The 18731-nt window shown below is 33.5% G+C and overlaps 3 protein-coding genes across 9 annotated transcripts; 2 read left to right on the top strand and 1 right to left on the bottom strand.

Moving 5' to 3' along the window:
• The first annotated feature begins 678 nt into the window (after nt 1–678).
• LOC108343748 (uncharacterized) lies at nt 679–7146 on the top strand. Of its 6 annotated transcripts, none has more exons than XR_001833517.2 (11): nt 679–837; nt 927–995; nt 1173–1327; nt 2133–2420; nt 2826–2955; nt 3694–3801; nt 3913–4015; nt 4101–4226; nt 5971–6158; nt 6276–6427; nt 6954–7146. XR_001833517.2 is itself a non-coding variant. In XM_017582111.2 (11 exons), the coding sequence occupies exons 2-11, from the start codon at nt 943–945 to the stop codon at nt 6971–6973; spliced, it is 1263 nt and encodes a 420-aa protein (XP_017437600.1). In that variant the 5' UTR covers nt 679–837; nt 927–942; the 3' UTR covers nt 6974–7146. The 6 variants fall into 6 exon arrangements, 5 of the variants coding, with proteins under 5 accessions (XP_017437600.1, XP_017437603.1, XP_017437602.1 ...); XM_017582111.2 differs by having other exon boundaries at nt 6276–6367; XM_017582114.2 differs by having other exon boundaries at nt 6276–6403.
• An 829-nt stretch (nt 7147–7975) lies between these two features.
• On the bottom strand, nt 7976–11289 carry LOC108344672 (syntaxin-81). Of its 2 annotated transcripts, XM_017583116.2 has the most exons (7): nt 10903–11288; nt 10641–10724; nt 10417–10521; nt 9573–9716; nt 9149–9391; nt 8905–9036; nt 7976–8344 (listed from the first exon to the last, which is right to left on the bottom strand). In XM_017583116.2, exons 1-7 carry the CDS (start codon nt 10978–10980, stop codon nt 8201–8203), a joined length of 930 nt encoding a protein of 309 aa, XP_017438605.1. In that variant the 5' UTR covers nt 10981–11288; the 3' UTR covers nt 7976–8200. The 2 variants fall into 2 exon arrangements, with proteins under 2 accessions (XP_017438605.1, XP_017438606.1); XM_017583117.2 differs by lacking the exon at nt 9573–9716 and having other exon boundaries at nt 10903–11289.
• A 5210-nt stretch (nt 11290–16499) lies between these two features.
• LOC108343987 (ethylene-responsive transcription factor ERF119) lies at nt 16500–18175 on the top strand. Its single transcript, XM_017582449.2, has 3 exons — nt 16500–16731; nt 16843–16892; nt 17049–18175. The coding sequence occupies exon 3, from the start codon at nt 17133–17135 to the stop codon at nt 18066–18068; it is 936 nt and encodes a 311-aa protein (XP_017437938.1). The 5' UTR covers nt 16500–16731; nt 16843–16892; nt 17049–17132; the 3' UTR covers nt 18069–18175.
• Nucleotides 18176–18731: the final 556 nt, after the last annotated feature.

Genomic DNA, 18731 nt, shown 5'->3' with positions numbered 1-18731 from the left:
GTCAACATCCGTTTTTCCTTAAACGGATGTTGACATTTGTTGAAGGATGTCACCTTCGTTTAAAGGTTACGTTTTTTATTTTAGGGTTTTATTTCAAGGTTTATTCGAATACGAGGAAGCACTCCACGCACTGCACCACTCCACGCACTACATCACGAGAGAGAGACTGCTTGATAATTCTTTCCACCACCACCACCAACCTTTGCAACTTGTAGTATCTCACAACGACGAAAGAAAGAGAGGAAGAAATATAATGTTAAAATGAAAGAAAAGTATTTTACTCATGTACGAGACTAGAATAGGTTATTAACGAAATAGGTTGTGAATGGGTAAAATTAAAAAATAATAACCCTAAAAATAAAATTTTACTGAGGGACAAAATAGTAAAGGGGAGGTGGAAGGAGAAAGGTGTGGTGGTGGAGGGAGCAACACCCTAAACGTAATTAAAACATAATTAAAACCATCACATTTTTATAATTAAACCATTACATTTTTATGATGGGTATTTGGATCCGGACCTGGACTATTGGATTCAACTAATGAAATGAAAAGGCCCAAGAGAAACTGGGTTCACTACATCTTATTCTGAACTACACCCTTGATGAAGATCAACGGTTATGATTTCGGATGCATATTAGAAGTGTGATTTATGTTATACATTGTGATCCGTGGATTTTTATCCAACTGTTACAATTAACTTACCTGTGAATTCGACTGCAGAGAATCTGGGTTCGACGGACACTGCTCGGAATCAAATTCAATACTCCTTTTCTTTCATTCTCTAATATTTTGTCGCAAAAACCCCTGTTCCAATTTCAATTCAAAACCCTTGACATTGTAATTGTACTTTAGGTTACCCTTTTATCTGTATTTCATAAAGTAAAACCCTTTCATCCTTTTCTTATTATCAGTATTGTTATTTTCAGGTCGAGTTTGCCCAAAATGCCGGACGTTCAGACCCTTGTCAATGATTTTGTGAACAAGCTTAAGAAACGGTAATCGCTTACTCCTCTCATACTTTTTGAGTTCAATGAATGGTGCATTAGGAGCCATCATGTGACTTTTGATGATTATGAGCTGTTTTTGTGATTTTCTGTATGCGAGTTTGATTTATTATTTATATATTGTTTATTTGTGATTTCTTATTTATTTATTTTGCTGAGTGATGCTAGTAAAATTGAAGGTTCACAGGCCACAGCAAAGCTCACAGCAGAGTTGCTCCGGTCTGTGATATCACAGCAGCGGGTGCCACACACAAACCAGGCCACAGCTCTGATTCATGCAGTAAGGGCTATTGGGGAGCAGCTTATTGCTGCCAATCCTGTTGGTATGTTAAGATTATTGTTTTTTATAATGTTTTTATAACTATAAATATGCATGTTAGAGATGTAATATATATAAGTGAGAACAACCTTGTTCCATAAACCAGCCTTTTAGTTGAATTAGTCTCAAATCCGAATACTAAGGTTGGATTGAAACCTATCCTAAATGGTTGTAGTTTGACCGACCGATATTAGGCCGCTCGCAGATGTCCAATTCTGCAAAATTGACATTTGATATGTCTAGTCATTGGTGTGAGAGGAGTATTTGGAGATCCTACATTCACCAGTCATACCGATAAGTAGTGTAAGTGCGAGGTAACACTCATTCCATAAACTAGCTTTTGAGATTGAGTCGGATCCTAACCCAAATTCTATGGATGCACTTTGTATTGATGGTGCATACTCATTAGGTGCATGACTAGGCCCAATAGAAGATCAAGGAAGCAAAACCACCTGAAGGATTTGGATTGACGGTGCATGACTCATTAGGTGTCAGTAGAGAAGTTTGTTACAGCTGTCAATTACCTTTTATTCCATTTTGCATGTTGCAGATACCTTTTCCTGTTGCTACCATGGTGGAGAGCCAATGACTGGCCATTGTAATTAGTTTAAATACCACCATCATGAATGGAAGAAGGTGGCCAAAAATCAAATTTGTTTTTTATTTAGTCAAAGGAGGTCCTTGTTCTCAAATTCAAGGAACTATATTTGTGCCCCCATCAGTCACTTGCAGAAGTCTATTGTGATTTGGCAAATATTAAGATTGATCTATTGTTTGCCTTTCATGACATGTACTGTATGTGATTGCAGAGCTAGCCGTGGGAAATATTGTGAGGCGTGTTCTGCACATTATAAGGGAAGAGGATCTTTCCCTTGCAACAGCTGCTATGGCTGGTTTGGGGGTATCAGCTGCAAGTGACGATGAAGATGATGAGGAGCGAGACGAAAACCCTGTTTTATCTGCTGCTGCTGTAGCAGCTGCTGCTAGAAGTACATTACGTCCGCCGTCATTACAAACTCTTCTAGAGGATACGTCTGATTCAGTTGCCGCTCCCCACACATCTTCCTCTGGGGGTGAATCTGACGGGAGAAGTAGATGTGAGGATGACACTTGACTATTGAGATTTTTATTTTATAACTTCTGTAATATTTTCAAGATATTTTTCTTTTGCTTCTTAATAAAAAAAGGGTTTTGGTTAGTCATGGTTAAATGCAATAAAGTAGTCAATTTTGTTTTTATTTCTTCCTTTTGAATGCAAAAGTCCATGCTAGACTAATGATTTTGTTATTTTTTATGCTTTTGGCTGATGCGTAAAATATTCTCATTTTCTCAAATTTTTTAACGATATTAGAATACTTGATTGATTTTTTACTGTTTGTTTATTTGTTAATCGCTGTGAATAATTTATAATACCGTTTCCTTCTTGTGTGACATTTGATGATGAAATATTTGTTTTTGTTTTGGTGTTTAATTGCATGTCTTTTTGTTTTCCTTTTCTGCAGCTATTGAGAAAGGTTCAAGAGTTAGGAAGTTGAAACATGATGTCATTGAAGCAGTTAATGAACTAATTCAAGACATATCTACTTGCTATGAACAAATAGCTGAGCAGGCAGTGGAGCACATTCACCACAAGTTTGTTTCCCATGAAAATAATCTAAATATATATTATTTATGTTTAGATACTTTAAATTACTTGTCTGAAAACATATTATACATGCTTTACAAAATCCGAATTGTTCTGTGACTCCGAATAACTTGCATCGAAACTTTTATATATTTACAGACCATATTTTGAGTGGACAATGCTCCAGTAGTCTTGCTATTTTATTCGGGAGCAATCCCAAGACTTGTTCTGGTGTAAATGGGTATTTGTATAAAGGGTTCCGATATCCAAGAGTTATTCTCTTAATGGAGCATTGAAAGATTTTATTTCCTTAGTCGACTATTCTTAATTAAGCCTTAACAGCAAAAAGTACATTATAACTATTTCTAGATGTTCTGATGAATAATTACAAACTAAGGCGTTAGTTGTTATTTATAACCATTCTATTACAGGCAATGCATATGTTAAATGTCCAAGTATATAGGAAGGTTCCAACTAATTTTTTATGTTATTATTCATATCATCAAGTTTATCAAACACTTGTTAAAATAACCCCTTCTTAATCTACACTACTGGTCCATACATTTTCCTTATATATTTTTATTTTTTTCTGATATTCTTGGTATCTTAAAATAACCAAGGCAATGGTTCTTCTTTTGATTTTAGCTATCATGTCTTGATATTAGGATTTTTTTTCTTGTTTAGACAGAGTCAAGTCTTGTATTGTTTTTTCTTATCTCTTCCACTGATATTTGCATGTTTTTCAGTGAGGTAATTTTAACGTTAGGCAGCTCAAAAACAGTTTTGGAATTTCTTTATACTGCGAAGGAAAAGCAAAGATCATTTAAGGTCTTTGTTGCTGAAGGTGCCCCAAGGTTTGTAGTACTGGCTATCCAACATTTGCATGGAATGATCGTGATTTACTATTAATAAAGTTGTTTAAATATTCCATTAGACCATTTAATGTCGACTGTGTGTGCAATCAGATACCAAGGACATATCCTTGCAAAAGAATTGGCTGCCAGAGGCTTACAGACCACAGTAATCTCTGATTCTGCCGTTTTTGCATTGATTTCCCGAGTGAACATGGTATGTGAAAATCCTGGCATAAATTTTTGAATCAATTAAGACTCCTGTACTGAAGTTAAGTTGATTTGAACGTGCCATTTTATAGGTTATAGTTGGAGCTCATGCTGTCATGGCTAATGGTGGAGTTATTGCCCCAGTTGGGTTAAATATGGTTGCACTTGCAGCTCAAAGGCATGCTGTTCCATTTGTTGTACTTGCTGGGAGTCACAAGGTCAGTTCTTAACATGTAATAACTTTGTGCCCTCACATCTGGCATGTTCTTAGGAAACAAGAATGCTTTTGACTTCTGATGTTTCTATAATTTACTTCCTTTCCTGTTCTGTTTAACTTGGAAAGAGGATGACAGGTTATTGTGAAATTCTTGGGTGAGGCAGAGAATACGAATTATTTTTTGCACATATGGACTCGAGAATTAGTTGTTGATAGCAATCAGTACAAAGTAGAAGAGATAAAAGAAATTCGTGTATTATTGCTCACTCTGTCCAAACATTATAGAGGGGAAGAACCACTCACTAATCGTGATACAATGACCAAAGTCCCAAATTCCACCTTTTGTCCTCCCTCCAACACGTGCTCACCTCCCCTCTATATTCTCCCCTTCTCTCTCTTCAAAACAAAAAAATATTCCTCACCTGATCCCACCTCCAGCTCACCTGCCACTCAGCAATTCTGCTAAGATCCCAATCATTGGGTGTGTGCTGGTGGACCCCACAAGATAGGTTTCCACTTCCGTTCACACACCTTACTGAACTCCCACTTTGCCCTTTTTCCTTTAAACTTATACTTGTATCAGTTGTTAATGGATTGGATAATACATACAGCCTATACATTTATAAATTGGAATATCAGAATAAAAAGAATACATAGTCAATGTAGTATTTTGAATGGAAAATGTTTTTTTAACAACTTTTTTACAACCGCTTATGTGGTAGCTCGTGATTGGTCTGTTTCAAATATACGAACCAATAAAATAGTGACACATAGTCTATTGTCAAAAAGTTGTTAAAAAAAGTTGTTAAAGTATCATGGTCCATTTTGAATTTGTTTCACCGAAGTTTCAAAATGAATAGCCAAACAATTCTTGTGAACCAAATATCAGGCAAAAGAAGTATAATGAGTTTAAGTAAAAAATTATATGGATCCATGACACTAGTTTTAACTTCTGCATCTTTTTGTTCTTTAACCCAAAATGGATGATAGAAATAGTTTACAAGCTATGAACGGTCAATCCATAATGTTCAAATACATGTTAGTCCCTGTTTTGGCTATTTAGACAACTTATTCATCAGAAGGGTATTGAGGAAGAGATGAATACAAAATCTTTGGATGACTTGGGATTTGGTAATGTATTTGTATAAATACAAAACCTTTGAAATATACATCTAAACTAAATAGCTTGTAATTTTTTTAGCCATTAGTTTAAAATGATGTTACTGAATTTTTTATTCTGATGTGGTCTAATTTCTAATGTATAATATGGACCGTAATTATTCCACATCTACTAGTTTTGGAGAAGTTCTCTCTTAAAAAAATTTGCATTATCTGAAAATGAAGGTACTGAGCGTCAATCAATTTTTAGAAGATCCTTAATTATACTTCTGTTGAATGCACAGTGTATTTATCCCTAATGAGAGAGATTTGTAATTCTGAAAATTTGAAAATAATTTGTTTGATGATAATGAAATAGTTTTCTCCATTAATATTAGTAATAATGTACTATACCCCGATGCTTTCCATTAATTGCTTTTAAGGAAACTTTGATAATATTACTGATATTAAGTTCAAAGTCCAAGTTGTGATAATATTACTAATAATGTACTATACCCCCATGCTTTCCATTAATTGCTTTTAAGGAAACTTTGATGCCATTTAAAAAATAGTTTATGATCTCCCTCACCATCTCAGTTTCCAACACTTTTTGGCATTTGCTGAAAATTGCTATATTTTGTTGACAGTTGTGTCCTTTGTATCCACACAATCCTGAAGTCCTTCTTAATGAACTGAGATCCCCGTCTGAGCTACTTGACTTTGGGGAATTCTCAGATTGCATGGATTCTGCAAGCGGTGCTGGTTCTCTTCATGTTGTCAATCCAACCTTTGATTATGTGCCGCCAAAATTTGTTAGTCTATTTATTACTGACACGTAAGTTAGACTCAAATTGATCGGAAAAACTTCCTTTTCTTTGTCATTGACCACAGAAAATTAGTGGCCTAATCGGTTTCCTTTTCTGCACTCACCTGACTGGAAATTACTTCTCAGGGGAGGGCACAACCCGTCATATATGTACCGGCTCATAGCTGATTACTATTCAGCTGATGATTTGGTGGTGAAACGAAGACCTATTACAGGGAGTTGAGTTCAGTTACCCCAAATTTTGTCCTATAAGTGTCAGTAAGCAATTAAATATTTATGTATGTACTTCTGTTTATTATTATTTGTGTCTCTGTCATTGTTGTATTTGGTTGAGATTTCTTGTGAAACAACTGTGTAATTTCTGAAAAAAAAAAATTATTTATTATGTATAGAAGTTGAATTTAGATTTTCTACTGAGTTTATAGTATTATTCTTTTGCTGTGTTTTCAAAATATACTTATTTGATATTTTAAAATATATTAAAAATATTTTTAATAAATATATTAAAATCAATGTATTTTAAAGACACAATAGAAGAACATTACAAACAACCCAGTTGAGGATTTAGACTCGTAGAGGTTGGTATTTGTGCAACAATCAATATTATGATAGACTAATATACTATCAGGCTTATAGAGATGGTAGACATTAATTGTTATCTTTCGTTTATTTTTATTAAATTTAAAAATACCCGTATAATGAACATTATGAAACCATAAAAGATTTTTGAAGCAACATTTGTAATAGTTTTTTCTGTTTTAAAGGAAACTTCTATTCAATGACATTTGGGTGGTTCATTTTCAGGTTGTAGGTGCTCTGTGTGATGAACCATGAGTTAGAGACCATGCTCACATTTGTGCAGTTGAAAATGAACCTAGCTTAATTCTGAGAATTGAGTTGGAAAAATTGTACGCCATGGAAATGATATGGAAAATACCCAGTGAAATTAAGTTTTTGTGGTTGTTGACTTCGTCAATAAGAAAAAAAACTTGATTTAGTTTCCAGTATAACAATAGCGCCCCCCCCCCCCCCCCCCCCCCCCCCCCAACCCCACCCCCACCCCCATTTTTATCTTGTACATTTTGTTTCCTCCTGAAGAAATGATAATTGTATTTATATACTTTGTTATTTGAAAATATGGTTATGATGGTGACATCTAGTTTTCATATCGAATTTTTTTTTTTTTATGTTCATTGTTGTGAAGTGGAATAATCTCTCAACTATTTAACATAATACTGGTGATTTTTTTCATGGTCAATTTATTTTACATATTGAGCTTTTTTAATATCAAATTAAATTATCATTTGTTTTTCTTTTTGTTAATTGGTCCTAGAAGAAATTGTAGATTCTTCAATTAATAGTAACACTTTTAATTAACATTATCTTTAAGGAAACAGTTATAAATTAACAATCCTTCCATTTTATTAGGAAGTATATGGAGAATAACAAATGATAGTCACTATATTTACGTAGTTTCTACAGTATATGGACATTAATTCAATTCATATCTTTTCATGTGTCAAGCAACGATACCTTCAGTTTTCAACATTTTTCCCAAAGAATTTGATGTCACTGTCCTCTTTCTGCAAGCACCAAAATCTGTAATCTTTAATAATTGATATTGAAACTCCAATCTCATATAATTAATTCATGGTAAAAATGTTCCATTGCAGAAGATATGATGACAAAGACAGCCTGTTATATAACAGGTTCAGTTAAGAATTCTTTAAGATGTCCGGCAGATTGATTGATTTAAACGAAAAGAAACAATAATTTTTTGTCCCTCACTTTCCTTTTATCTCTTCAAATTTACAAACCAAATAAAATATTCATCATTCTCTCTCTTCCTACAAAACAGTAGGGAGGTCTCCTTTTGTAATTCCCTTCATAAATTGATCACTAAAATTATTTCTCCAATAACCAAATACATTGCATCTAGAAAAAGATGCCTTCCTTGGGGTAAAAACAGATATTGACAGCAATAGGGAAAAGCGAGAGAGGGCAGAGTTTCTATAAGAAGATTCACTGTGCTAGCAGAAAACAAAATGCATTTAACTATACCAATCAAGAAAGAGGATTGAAAAAGTAAGCACAAATAGAAACAGTAAAAGAAATGTCCTGCTGCTGCTATTCCGCTGAATGGCTTGTGAGAGTTCTTTGTTACCGAGCTCAACATTCTTAGTGGCTTCAATAGCCTGTAAAAGCCAGCAGAAGCCCGATTATATTTCTTAGAAATTGGAAATGCAACTATTTTTAAGCAGAATAAAACAAATTACAAGCACTGTGGTCCACTACCTGCGAAAAATATTATACCTTAACGATTTTAATTAAAACACAAAATGTGGATATCAGCATTATTAGGTGTATAAAATATTGACTATTCATTGTAATTACGGAAATTTTAGTTTTCTTGGAGTTCTTGCCTATTGGGGGTTATTTTTGATAAATTTGTTTCAAGATTTTAGTCACTTATTATTATAGGGACAACAAGTTTTGCATACTATTAAGATAGCTGATTACTAAGATTTGCAGATTTAGCCTTGAATTTGAGATGAATCAATATACCAAATCCTATTTTTATATACGTGACCTATTTCCATTCCTGCTACACTAATTCCAGTTTCACATTACTTGGCTATACTTGGAAGGTGGGTTAATGACGGGGGGTGGGCAGTATAGACATGATAGATGGCAGCCTTCATGTGTTCCCAAAAAACAAGAAAACAGGGGGGGAAAATATGATATGTTATCTAACCTGCTCATAAAGATGCTCAATTTGCTGAGCTTGCTGCAAAACATGAGTAGACATGAGGTGATTTAGTGCAGACATTTCCACCATCTTAGTTTCGGTTTCTTGAACTGTATCGAGAAGATTAGTCAATTCCACCTACAGGAAAAGAAACAATGGCAAAGGGTTAGTCACAAGAATCTAAAATCTTCAATTAAACAAACGACAGAATAAGACCTACAGAAATTCATAAAGAATTTGATTTTTACACCTGCAGGGCACGTGTTTCATCGTCCAAGAGTTGTTGCTGAACTCGTAGAGGCTCAGCACGTAACTCTTCAGGTTCTCTGAGGTCCATGCCATCTGGTTTTGAGGTTTCTGCAGAATCTTTTCTGGTTACACGGTTAAGTTTTCTCCGTGGTATTGCTTTATTAATAGCATCCTGGAAGCGTACAGCTCTTAGCTGATCAAACTGTGCAGTGACTGTATGGAGTCTCTCACTTAAAATTAGAACCTAAAATTGGCCCCAAGTAAACGTTAGCATACAAAAAAGTAAATAGCCATCTCAATTCATGAACTTGTTAGTATTCAGATAACATTATCAAGCATACATTCTGGCATAAGGGATCATACAACTGCTCAACCCACATACGTAACTAATAACTGAAAAATCAACAAGCACAAGATGTCCTCACCACCCCATGTTTGTGGGCAATCACGTCGGCATTAGATTTTGTAGTCGCAATGCCAAGCCAACCTTTGGAAGTTTCCTCTTCTTGATTTATACTATTCTTAAGAATATCAATTTGTTCCTGGCATGTTTTAATAAAAGTACTAACCTGCACCAAATTAATTACAATTAAGAGAAACTGATGCTATACGATTAAGAGATATCATTCTTTTTGACTCAAAAACACAGAAAAGGCTAATAAAAATTATATACGCAGGTAAAGACCAAATTGCTTGGCAGGCTTAAAATAAGTTCTATCTATATATTGTTGTGAGCTGTGAACTTTGAAAGAATGGTGTGAACAACAAATACAAAAAAAAAAACAACCTTTGAAAATTCAACTGTGCACTGATGTGTGAGAACCCCTTCGGAAGGAAATAAAAATGAGAACCAATGTGATTAAATAATGATAGTGCTAGCAATGAAAAATAAAATTAATACCAGCCTAAGAGGGAACCATAAACAAATAACACGTTAGTCCCAAACATATATATCCTAATCTCTTCTATCACTCGCTTCTTCATCAGTTTCTTCCTATTGGTAATTTCTCTTTCTATTGGCCGTTTCTTCCCCTAGACAACATGTATAAAGGAACAGACTTCACGGACCAAATCGCAAGGCTGCCCAAGTAAACTAACTCATGTCTTATCATGTACAGCACAGAGGTGAGAAAGCTCTAAATCATCAATGCCAGCCAACAAGTATGAAATCAAGCCTAAGGAGAAACACTACACTATTGCCAATAAGTACTATTTTCCAATCATCAAACATGACACCAGAATACTCTTAAAACCAGAATCCAAGCTTACTTCATGCTCGATGCTATCTCTTTCCTTTTCTGTGGTGCGATGCAGATCCGTATAGTCCTTTCTATGCTTCAACAAAAACTGATCCAGCTCTCCAATACTCTCCAGCTAAAAACAAAGACCAAGAAAAAAAGTCACATCACATAAAATTAGCACAGCACATAACTACAACCACGAATAAATTAATCATAGCTCACGGAAAAGAACAATTTGAAAGCCGAGTTTACCGTCTTCAATGCGGCTTTGGAAAACGGAGACCTTTGTGGCGGTTTATGGATGATGAAAGATGCCATAATAGACGCTACTTTAGCCTGCCAAACGAATTCCATCACGGTGAGATTAGAAACCATTCAATGCTCAAACCAATAACCAACTAGAATCAACAAGTGTTCATAAACCCTATTTAGCCAAACCCAAATGTGGCATTTTCGCACACTAGAAAAACTAACGATTTGAATAATGAAGATCGCAAAATTCTAAATGGCGAACCTCGTCGTAGCCCAAAGAGTGAGCGGTGCGGCGCACGGTATCTTTGAAATCCTCGGTTCTGTCCCTCGCTTTTACCATCTCTCAATTGCGATCGATCAATGGGAATTCAGAAAGAAGCAAAGGAACCGAGATATCGTGCGACGCGATATGATGATAGGATACGATACGATACAATACGATTCAACGAGTTCCAATTTCAAAATTGGAAGGATTGTATGGTGTAGTTGTGGTTGAAAGAGTGAAATACAGGTAAATGGGTCGGAGAAGGACGCTGAAGGAAGCTCTGCGAAACCTAAACAAAGGGAGGAAGAAGAAGAAGAAAAGAAGACGAAGACGAAGACGACGCTGTTATGAGATCTAAACGATTCGTTTCACTCCATGGGAAATGTTTTTCCTCTTATTTTCAATATTTTTATTCAATATTTTTTTTTTGCAGATATAGTCAATTTAACTAGCTTGTTTAAACTTAAAATAAATATTTTTAAAACTGATAGTTTTTTCAAAAATAATTTATTTGAAAAATAAATATAATTTTTAATTAAATAAGAAGATTATTTGTCTTTAGCAAATATAAATTTTTATTTGTCTTTAATACAAATTCATTAAATATTTGAGTGTTCATATTTTTTTAGGGACATGACCTTATTCATTCTTACGATATTTTAGTGACATCAATTATAAAATAAAGAAATTAATAACACTATTTAGTTATCTGAGTAACTTTTATTATCTCTTATTGTTTAAAAATCAGATCAATGCAATGAATTTGAGCTAATAATAAAAAGTGTATCAGACTATACATTTTCTAACTATTTCTTAAATTTTAGACATTTAATATGAACATTACCTTATAATAGTAGTAGTTAAACCGAATTAAAGTGGGAAGAATTCCCAAATTAGTTGATGTTTTCTTGAACCAAAAATTAATTATTACTTTTAAATAGTTCTCAGTAAACTAATTAATATTTTATTATTGTTATTTTTAGTTTATGTAAAAAAATTACTTTCTAGGAAATCTATGATGATAAACTATAATAATTATAAAATGATGTAGTAGAAATTAAGTTTCATATTACCTTCCTAAGTAAAATTGATTTTTTTTTCTTATTTAGTAAATTTAAGATTAACTAAACTGAAACGAGCCCTTCTCCCTATACCTCCTAATTCGCTCCCATAATTACATGAATACTCTTCCGCTTGCACCGTTTTTGCGAGAATTAATAATAGTTAATGATGCATTAATCATTGTTTCCTTTTTCACCTACCAATATAATAAATTCATTATACATTCCCCTCATTTTCAAAACACACTCAACATACTTTTTTTGCTTCGTTCTTCTCTGTTTTTGTCTTTACTGGTGTTCATTCTGGTAGTGATCCCTATGCTCGTTGGTGGTCCCGGTGGTGGTGTGGTGTCCCGGTGTGTGGTGTTGTGCTGGAGCTTAAAAGACTTCGTTCGAAGCGAGTTTTAAGTTAAAAATCCTTAACTGAACTTCAAAGTTTGGTTAAGGCTTCGTCGGCGTCAGTTGAGGTTTTATCACAATTTGAACCACGACGTGAGTTTAACTGGCATTCGAACGCCGGTTAAGGCCTTGTCGTGTTTAAAAATGCGACTGAGACCTTAACTAGTTTTCAAACACTGACGAGACCTTAATCGTGAAGTTCGATTAAGGTATCTGAGCCTCCATTCACGCCAATCAAACCGGAATTTCACATAAATCCAAACAAATGACATGCATACGCTTTACATATAATTCAATCATACAATTCAATCCAATTTCTACTTCAATCCATATATACATGCACTAAAATTCAATGCAAACGACAATACATGCAACAACATTCAATGGAAACGAGAATGGAAACAAGCATAGAAAGAAAGACCAACATTTAGTGCATGCAAAGACGAGATCCAACACCACCACACCACCAGCACAAACGCGATTTACAAAGGATGAGAAAGAACAACACCGCGACAAACGACAAACAGCCTGCCAGAGATGAGCGCAACATAGAGATGGTGAGGGATGACTTCGAAATGTAGCGAGAAAGAGTCACAATGGAGGCACGAGATTGATATGAGATGCAAGAGGGAGTTCCGCAAGATGAGATGCACGAAGGGAGGAAGGAATCACACAGTGAGGGAGGGTTTGGGGAGGAAGGCGCGAGAGAGGATTTTGGTCGAGAGAAGTGACTCTTAGGAGGTGTAGGGTTTTGGTTTTAAATTTTGGAACATAATCTTGGTAAAAGATTCTTTCTGTTTTTATGTAATGTGTACAGCTGCAGATTTTGAGAAGGTTATTATGGATATTTTGGAGGTAAGAAGTGTGAACTACATGGGGAGGTTTATTTAATATAATTGTTGTAAAAGTATTATAATTTTGGCTTAATACCTTTTTTAAAAATATTAAAATAGTCATACCTTTTTTAAAAAGTAACAATTAATCCCAACTTTTGAAAAAACGGTTCAAGTTAATCCTGCAGCTACCCCTCTGGACAAAACTTAATGACGTGTCAATGTTATGTGATTGCGTGGCAGTAATAAGTTTATTGACATGTAAAATTAAAATTGAAAAAAAATAAATTAACTACGTGGCAATGAACTGTGAGATAGGTTAAAAAAAAGAGGGATTAGGGTTCCTAATTTGAGGTTTCCTATCCTACGATTAGGGTTGGAAGAAGAATTGGAAAAATTGAAAGATGCTCCTATTGAAAGATGCTCCTCTCTCCCTGGGAGGTCCAATAATGGAAACTAGAATGCCTCTTTTATCCTTAACTAGAACGGTTTTCGGAAATCATTTTACCTGAAATCCTGCCTGGAATTTACTTACTTGATCAAAGTAACTACAATTCGTAAAATCGAAGAGCTGAAGTCGGCAAATGAACCAATTGGGGATTATTGGTTTTTCTTAGGATATTCAAGTTGGAGACAGAAACAATTATATGATGAGATGGCAGAAGGAGCTTGGATTGGCCGTGATTGGCATTTATTGACCATCCTTACTGTATCGATAACATTTCTTATGGCCTTGTTAATTATATAATTAATTCACAATGCATATATGGTAGAAAATAACAGTCACATTCGTGGTTCATTAGAAGTAGTCTTTGAGGAGCGCAGAAAATAGGAAAATGTGTGCTTGGGTAAGTCATCCAAAGTTTTGTTTAGAGTTTTCTGGAATTTGGTTTTCGGAGGTTTCATGTGGTTATGAATAAGGCTCGATTTGTGTTTTTTTAGGTCTCTACGGTTTCTTGCAGGTTTAGAAGGAGGAGATTTGGGTTTCTTTAGGTCTCTGTGATTTGGGTTTCTTTAGGTCTCTACGATTTAGGTTTCGTCATTTTGTTTTTGAGTTTTTTCGAAAGTCTGACGGAAAAAATGATGGTGGTTTTTTGGTTTGGTTGGAGTGGCACATGGAGGAGGAAAATGTGATCTGGTTTTTGGGAAGAAATTGGTAGCCTTAGCGGTGGTCTGAGGTGTTGACGAGGGCGATTTGTGACTCTAACGTTTCTGGAGGTAGAAGATAAAGCTGATGTGGCAAGCAATTTGTTTTTTTAAAATTTAAAATTGACACGTTATATTGCCTTAGTGTGCCACGTATGAGAAAAAGAGGACAACTCATTAAGTTTTGGCCAAGGAGGCAACTGCACCCTTAAAATTTTGACGCCGTAACAAAAAAAAATTAACTTGACCCAGTTTTTCATAAGTTGGGACCACTTCAAACTTTTTAAAAAAGATAGGACCATTTTGAACAATCCCCCTCTTTCAAGGAACTAAAAAAAATATTAAACCTATAATTTAACAACTTTTTAACAATAAGTCACTGTTACTATTTTATTAATTTTATTGATTCGTTTAAATTTATTTAAAAAGATATTTAAAACGGATCAAGACCCACACGTAGGTGTTGTAAAAAAGTTATTAAAAAAAAGTTATTAAAATAAATATTTTTCAATCTTTAATATTTAAAATAGTTAAAAAGTTATTAAAAAAAAGTTATTAAAATAAATATTTTTCAATCTTTAATATTTAAAATAGTTTTAGCCAAAATAGCCTAGGGAATAATTTAAAAAACAATAATATATAAATAAAAATATTAAATAAATTTGACCATCCATCTTAATCAATATAAAAATGATTAACTTTAGCACCTCGAAATTACACCAAACACAACAGATCCTAATTAATGGAAAACATAGACATGATAAAATATTTAATGTTTTTAGACCAAATTTTAATATGAATTAAATTAAAGTTTGATAAACGGATTTCAGTTACAGTTCTGCAAATGTAACCTTCCTTTTCGCAAATCTTAAAGCTGAGTCGTCAACAAAAGAAAAACAGAGAAAACCAGAAAGAGAAAAGAAGAAAGAAGGAATTTGTATTGACTGGACCCACCAATTTGTTTTCCTTTTTCTCATTTTCTATGATTTCATCTAAAAGGTTAGAAAATAAATACATACTTTGTTTTCTACTCACTAACGTTACAAAGTAGCTGAAGTTTCAATCTTCAAACAAAACCAAATTAATTAACACTCACAGTTTTTAATAAAATATTAATGACTTTTTAATTTATTTCAAAATGAATTACATTGATGCTTATATTTCACTAATAACTTTTTTTTAAATCAATTTATTTCTTAAGAAAAAAGAAAACTTAGCATTTAATATAAACTATAAAAATGTCTTAGTGACATGTGTTGGAAATTGATTTACTTTGATTTTGTTGAAAATTTGCTTAATTTAAAACGAAACCTTAAAAATTCTAATGAACTATGTCAATGTAAAAGAAATAATTAATTTTATATAAGGGTTAAACAGTCTTATTAAAAATTGAAATGACAATAATATTTTAATAACTTTCCATAACAACTTAAAAAATAATATGTAATTATTTTATTGACCCATTTAAATTTATTTTGAAAAAATATTTTAAACAAATCAATTAAAAGCCATATGTGGAAATTGTAAAAAAATTATAAAAAAGAAATTGTTAAAAAACATTTTCTAAGTTGAAATTAGTTTTTCTTTAAAATTTTGATTTAATTTAGTTATTCATTTTTAGAATTGTATGAATTATTTTAATTAAATTTGTTAAATTTATTTTAAGTTTAACGATTTTCTTAATTAACATTAAAGAAAAATTGTGTTAAACAATATAAATAATTTAAATATTATTATAAAATGTTTTTAAAATATTAAACAAAATTAATAAAATTTAGTTAGAAAAACTAAATTCAAATATTTCTAAAATAAAAAAATTAAATTAGATTAAAATTTTAAAAATACACTAATTCTATTTTTCACTCAAGAATAAAAACATATTTAATTTTTTTTACATAATTTTGTTATATGTTTCAATCATTTGAAAAGATGTAAGTTCAAGTGAACGGTGAAAAGGCGAAGAGAGAGCGTTGGGTGAGAGAAAGAGAAACAAGATTTTGAGCATCATTGTCGAGTCAAATTCAACATCAGTTACTTTCCAGCATGTCATCAGAAGCTGCTTCTTTGGTTTCCTTGTTGTATCCACAACAAACAAAATTCACAACTTCCAAACAAAAATATAATATAGACTCATTGGTATGTTACTTTTTGGTTACCTTAGACTTTCAAACGCTGCTTATTTATTACAACATTTGTTTCTACGTCCCCTTCACTTCCCCCTCCACACTCTATAGTAAATGCTTTCTGCACAAAACGGCATGAATCTCAATATCTGCTTTGAACCAGTTTCTCTGTGCTCTGTGCTTCCTTGAGTTTTCGCCTTTGCATGCAGCTCTGCTCACTCCATCAGTGATAACTTTTTTACCTGAGATTAAAAGATCAAAAGGGTATGTGAGTTCACCTTGGTATCTGTAATTTGGTGTCTGACAGGTTTTACGTTTTTTTTTTCGTATCATTTTTCACTCAGAAATGTTCATTTCTTTACCCCTTTAATGCAGGACTTATGTTTTTGGGTTTCAATGCTTTGGGGCTCTTATAGTTGATACAAGTAAGGGTTATTCATAGTTATTGTGCGACTTTTGGCTTCTGTACTACAAATTCTTGGTCATTCTGTTGTTTTATGTTTTATTTACTTTTTGTGTTTTGCTTCTTTTTGGTTCTGGTTTAGAATACTGCTAATAGTGATTTTACTATACTTGAATAGTATTATTACCTTTGGTGAAGTTTCGGTGAAGGATATTTGTTAAAAAAAATATCAGGCATTCCAAGAGAAATTCGACAAAAAGGAATGGAATGTAAGAGAGGAAAAGAGAAGGTTCCAGCCAAAGCAAAAAACGTAAAAACAGCAAGGAAAATTAGAATTGTGTACACTGACCCTGATGCTACAGATTACTCAAGTCAAGAAGAAGAAGAAGAAGAAGAAGAAGAAGATGATGATAAGTTGTTGAGAAATGGCTATGAGGTAAGTGGTTACTCCAAGCGGGTTGTGAAGGAAATCTTGCTTCCATGCATGCAAAGCAAGTTACAAGAGAGTTCATCACAAGATGTAAACAGTGAAAAGATGAAAGCAAGTCCAATCGATTTTTCAAGTGGGAGGATGAGGAAACCATCAAGCGTGTACAAAGGTGTTCAACGTAGGAAATGGGGGAAGTATGTAGCAGAAATCAGAGACCCTATTCAAGGGGTGAGAGTGTGGCTTGGTACATTTGATACCGAACAAGAGGCTGCTATGGCTTATGAGAGAAAGAAGAATGAGTTTGAAAGGTCGAGAAAAAGGGATGCAGTGGCTTTTGACAGTTCCAAAGAAGTGTTGTTTCATGCATCTCCATCGTCAGTGCTTGATGTCTGCACTACAAAAGCTTCACTAGATGTTAGTGATCTGAATGATTCAGTCAAAGAAAATTTCAATGTGGAAAAGGTTGGTGAAGGAGGAGGCACTGATGTGGAAGTGGAACCAGTCAACAGTGAAGATAATTCAACACAACTTTTGCTGGAGGAGCCAGTTATGGCATCATTGTTTGGATATGATGGTTTCTATTTGGATGAAGCAGAGAAAAGGGGAATTCTGCTTGATAATGAGTTTCATAATTTCTTGGACAATGACATCAAAGGTGGTTTTATGTGGAATGTGGAACATGGGGAAGCCACTGTCCTTCCCCCTGTGGACAGTTCTTTTGATGAGTTAGCTTGGATTGATGAAACTCTAGATTGGGAAAGCTCGTGAAATTTTTTATTCACTTGTTTGGACCAGTTTTTGCATTAGTTTTTCTGAAACAAAATTTTTTTCATAAGTCAAAATTATTATGTATAACTTACAATTATAAGTTTAGATAGGCGAACTTCTATAAATTACTTTATTCATAAGTTGATTTTGATTTAAGAAAAAACTATGGTTTTTACTTTTCTTTTATAGAAGAAGTTTATGCAGAAACTCGTTTAAATAGGTTACTGGGTGCAGTTATTATGGAGTATATAGGTTAACAAAACGAGTTTTAGCATATTGCATTTTAACTGTTGAGACTTGAGGCTTTGTTTCCATTGTGAAGAGCTCTTGAGAATTTTGCTGCAGATTGGAGAAACCGTTTTGTAGTTTTTCAATTTTGTTAAGAAACTAAATCTGTTTCATATTTTCTTCAGTGTGTCCTAATGTCTTTGATCTATTTCCTTCTTGCTTATTATATCCACTTTGAAAAGACATTGCTCCTGAGTGTGTACTTTATTTGGTTTTGGCTACTGTTATTGCATGGAAAATCAAAACAAAAAGAGAATGCCAAAGTAAAGTTAAAAGCAAAAGCATTACAATTGCAAAGAATAAATGTTCCCCGCATGAAAAATTTAGCCACTATTTTCCCCTAACACATAAGCACAAAAAATTAATTAAGCACGG

Source organism: Vigna angularis, chromosome 8 (genome assembly GCF_016808095.1).
Source record: "Vigna angularis cultivar LongXiaoDou No.4 chromosome 8, ASM1680809v1, whole genome shotgun sequence".
Classification (NCBI taxonomy): Eukaryota; Viridiplantae; Streptophyta; class Magnoliopsida; order Fabales; family Fabaceae; genus Vigna; species Vigna angularis.
Note: the sequence above shows the minus strand (reverse complement) of the source record. Positions and strands in the feature narration are given on the sequence as shown.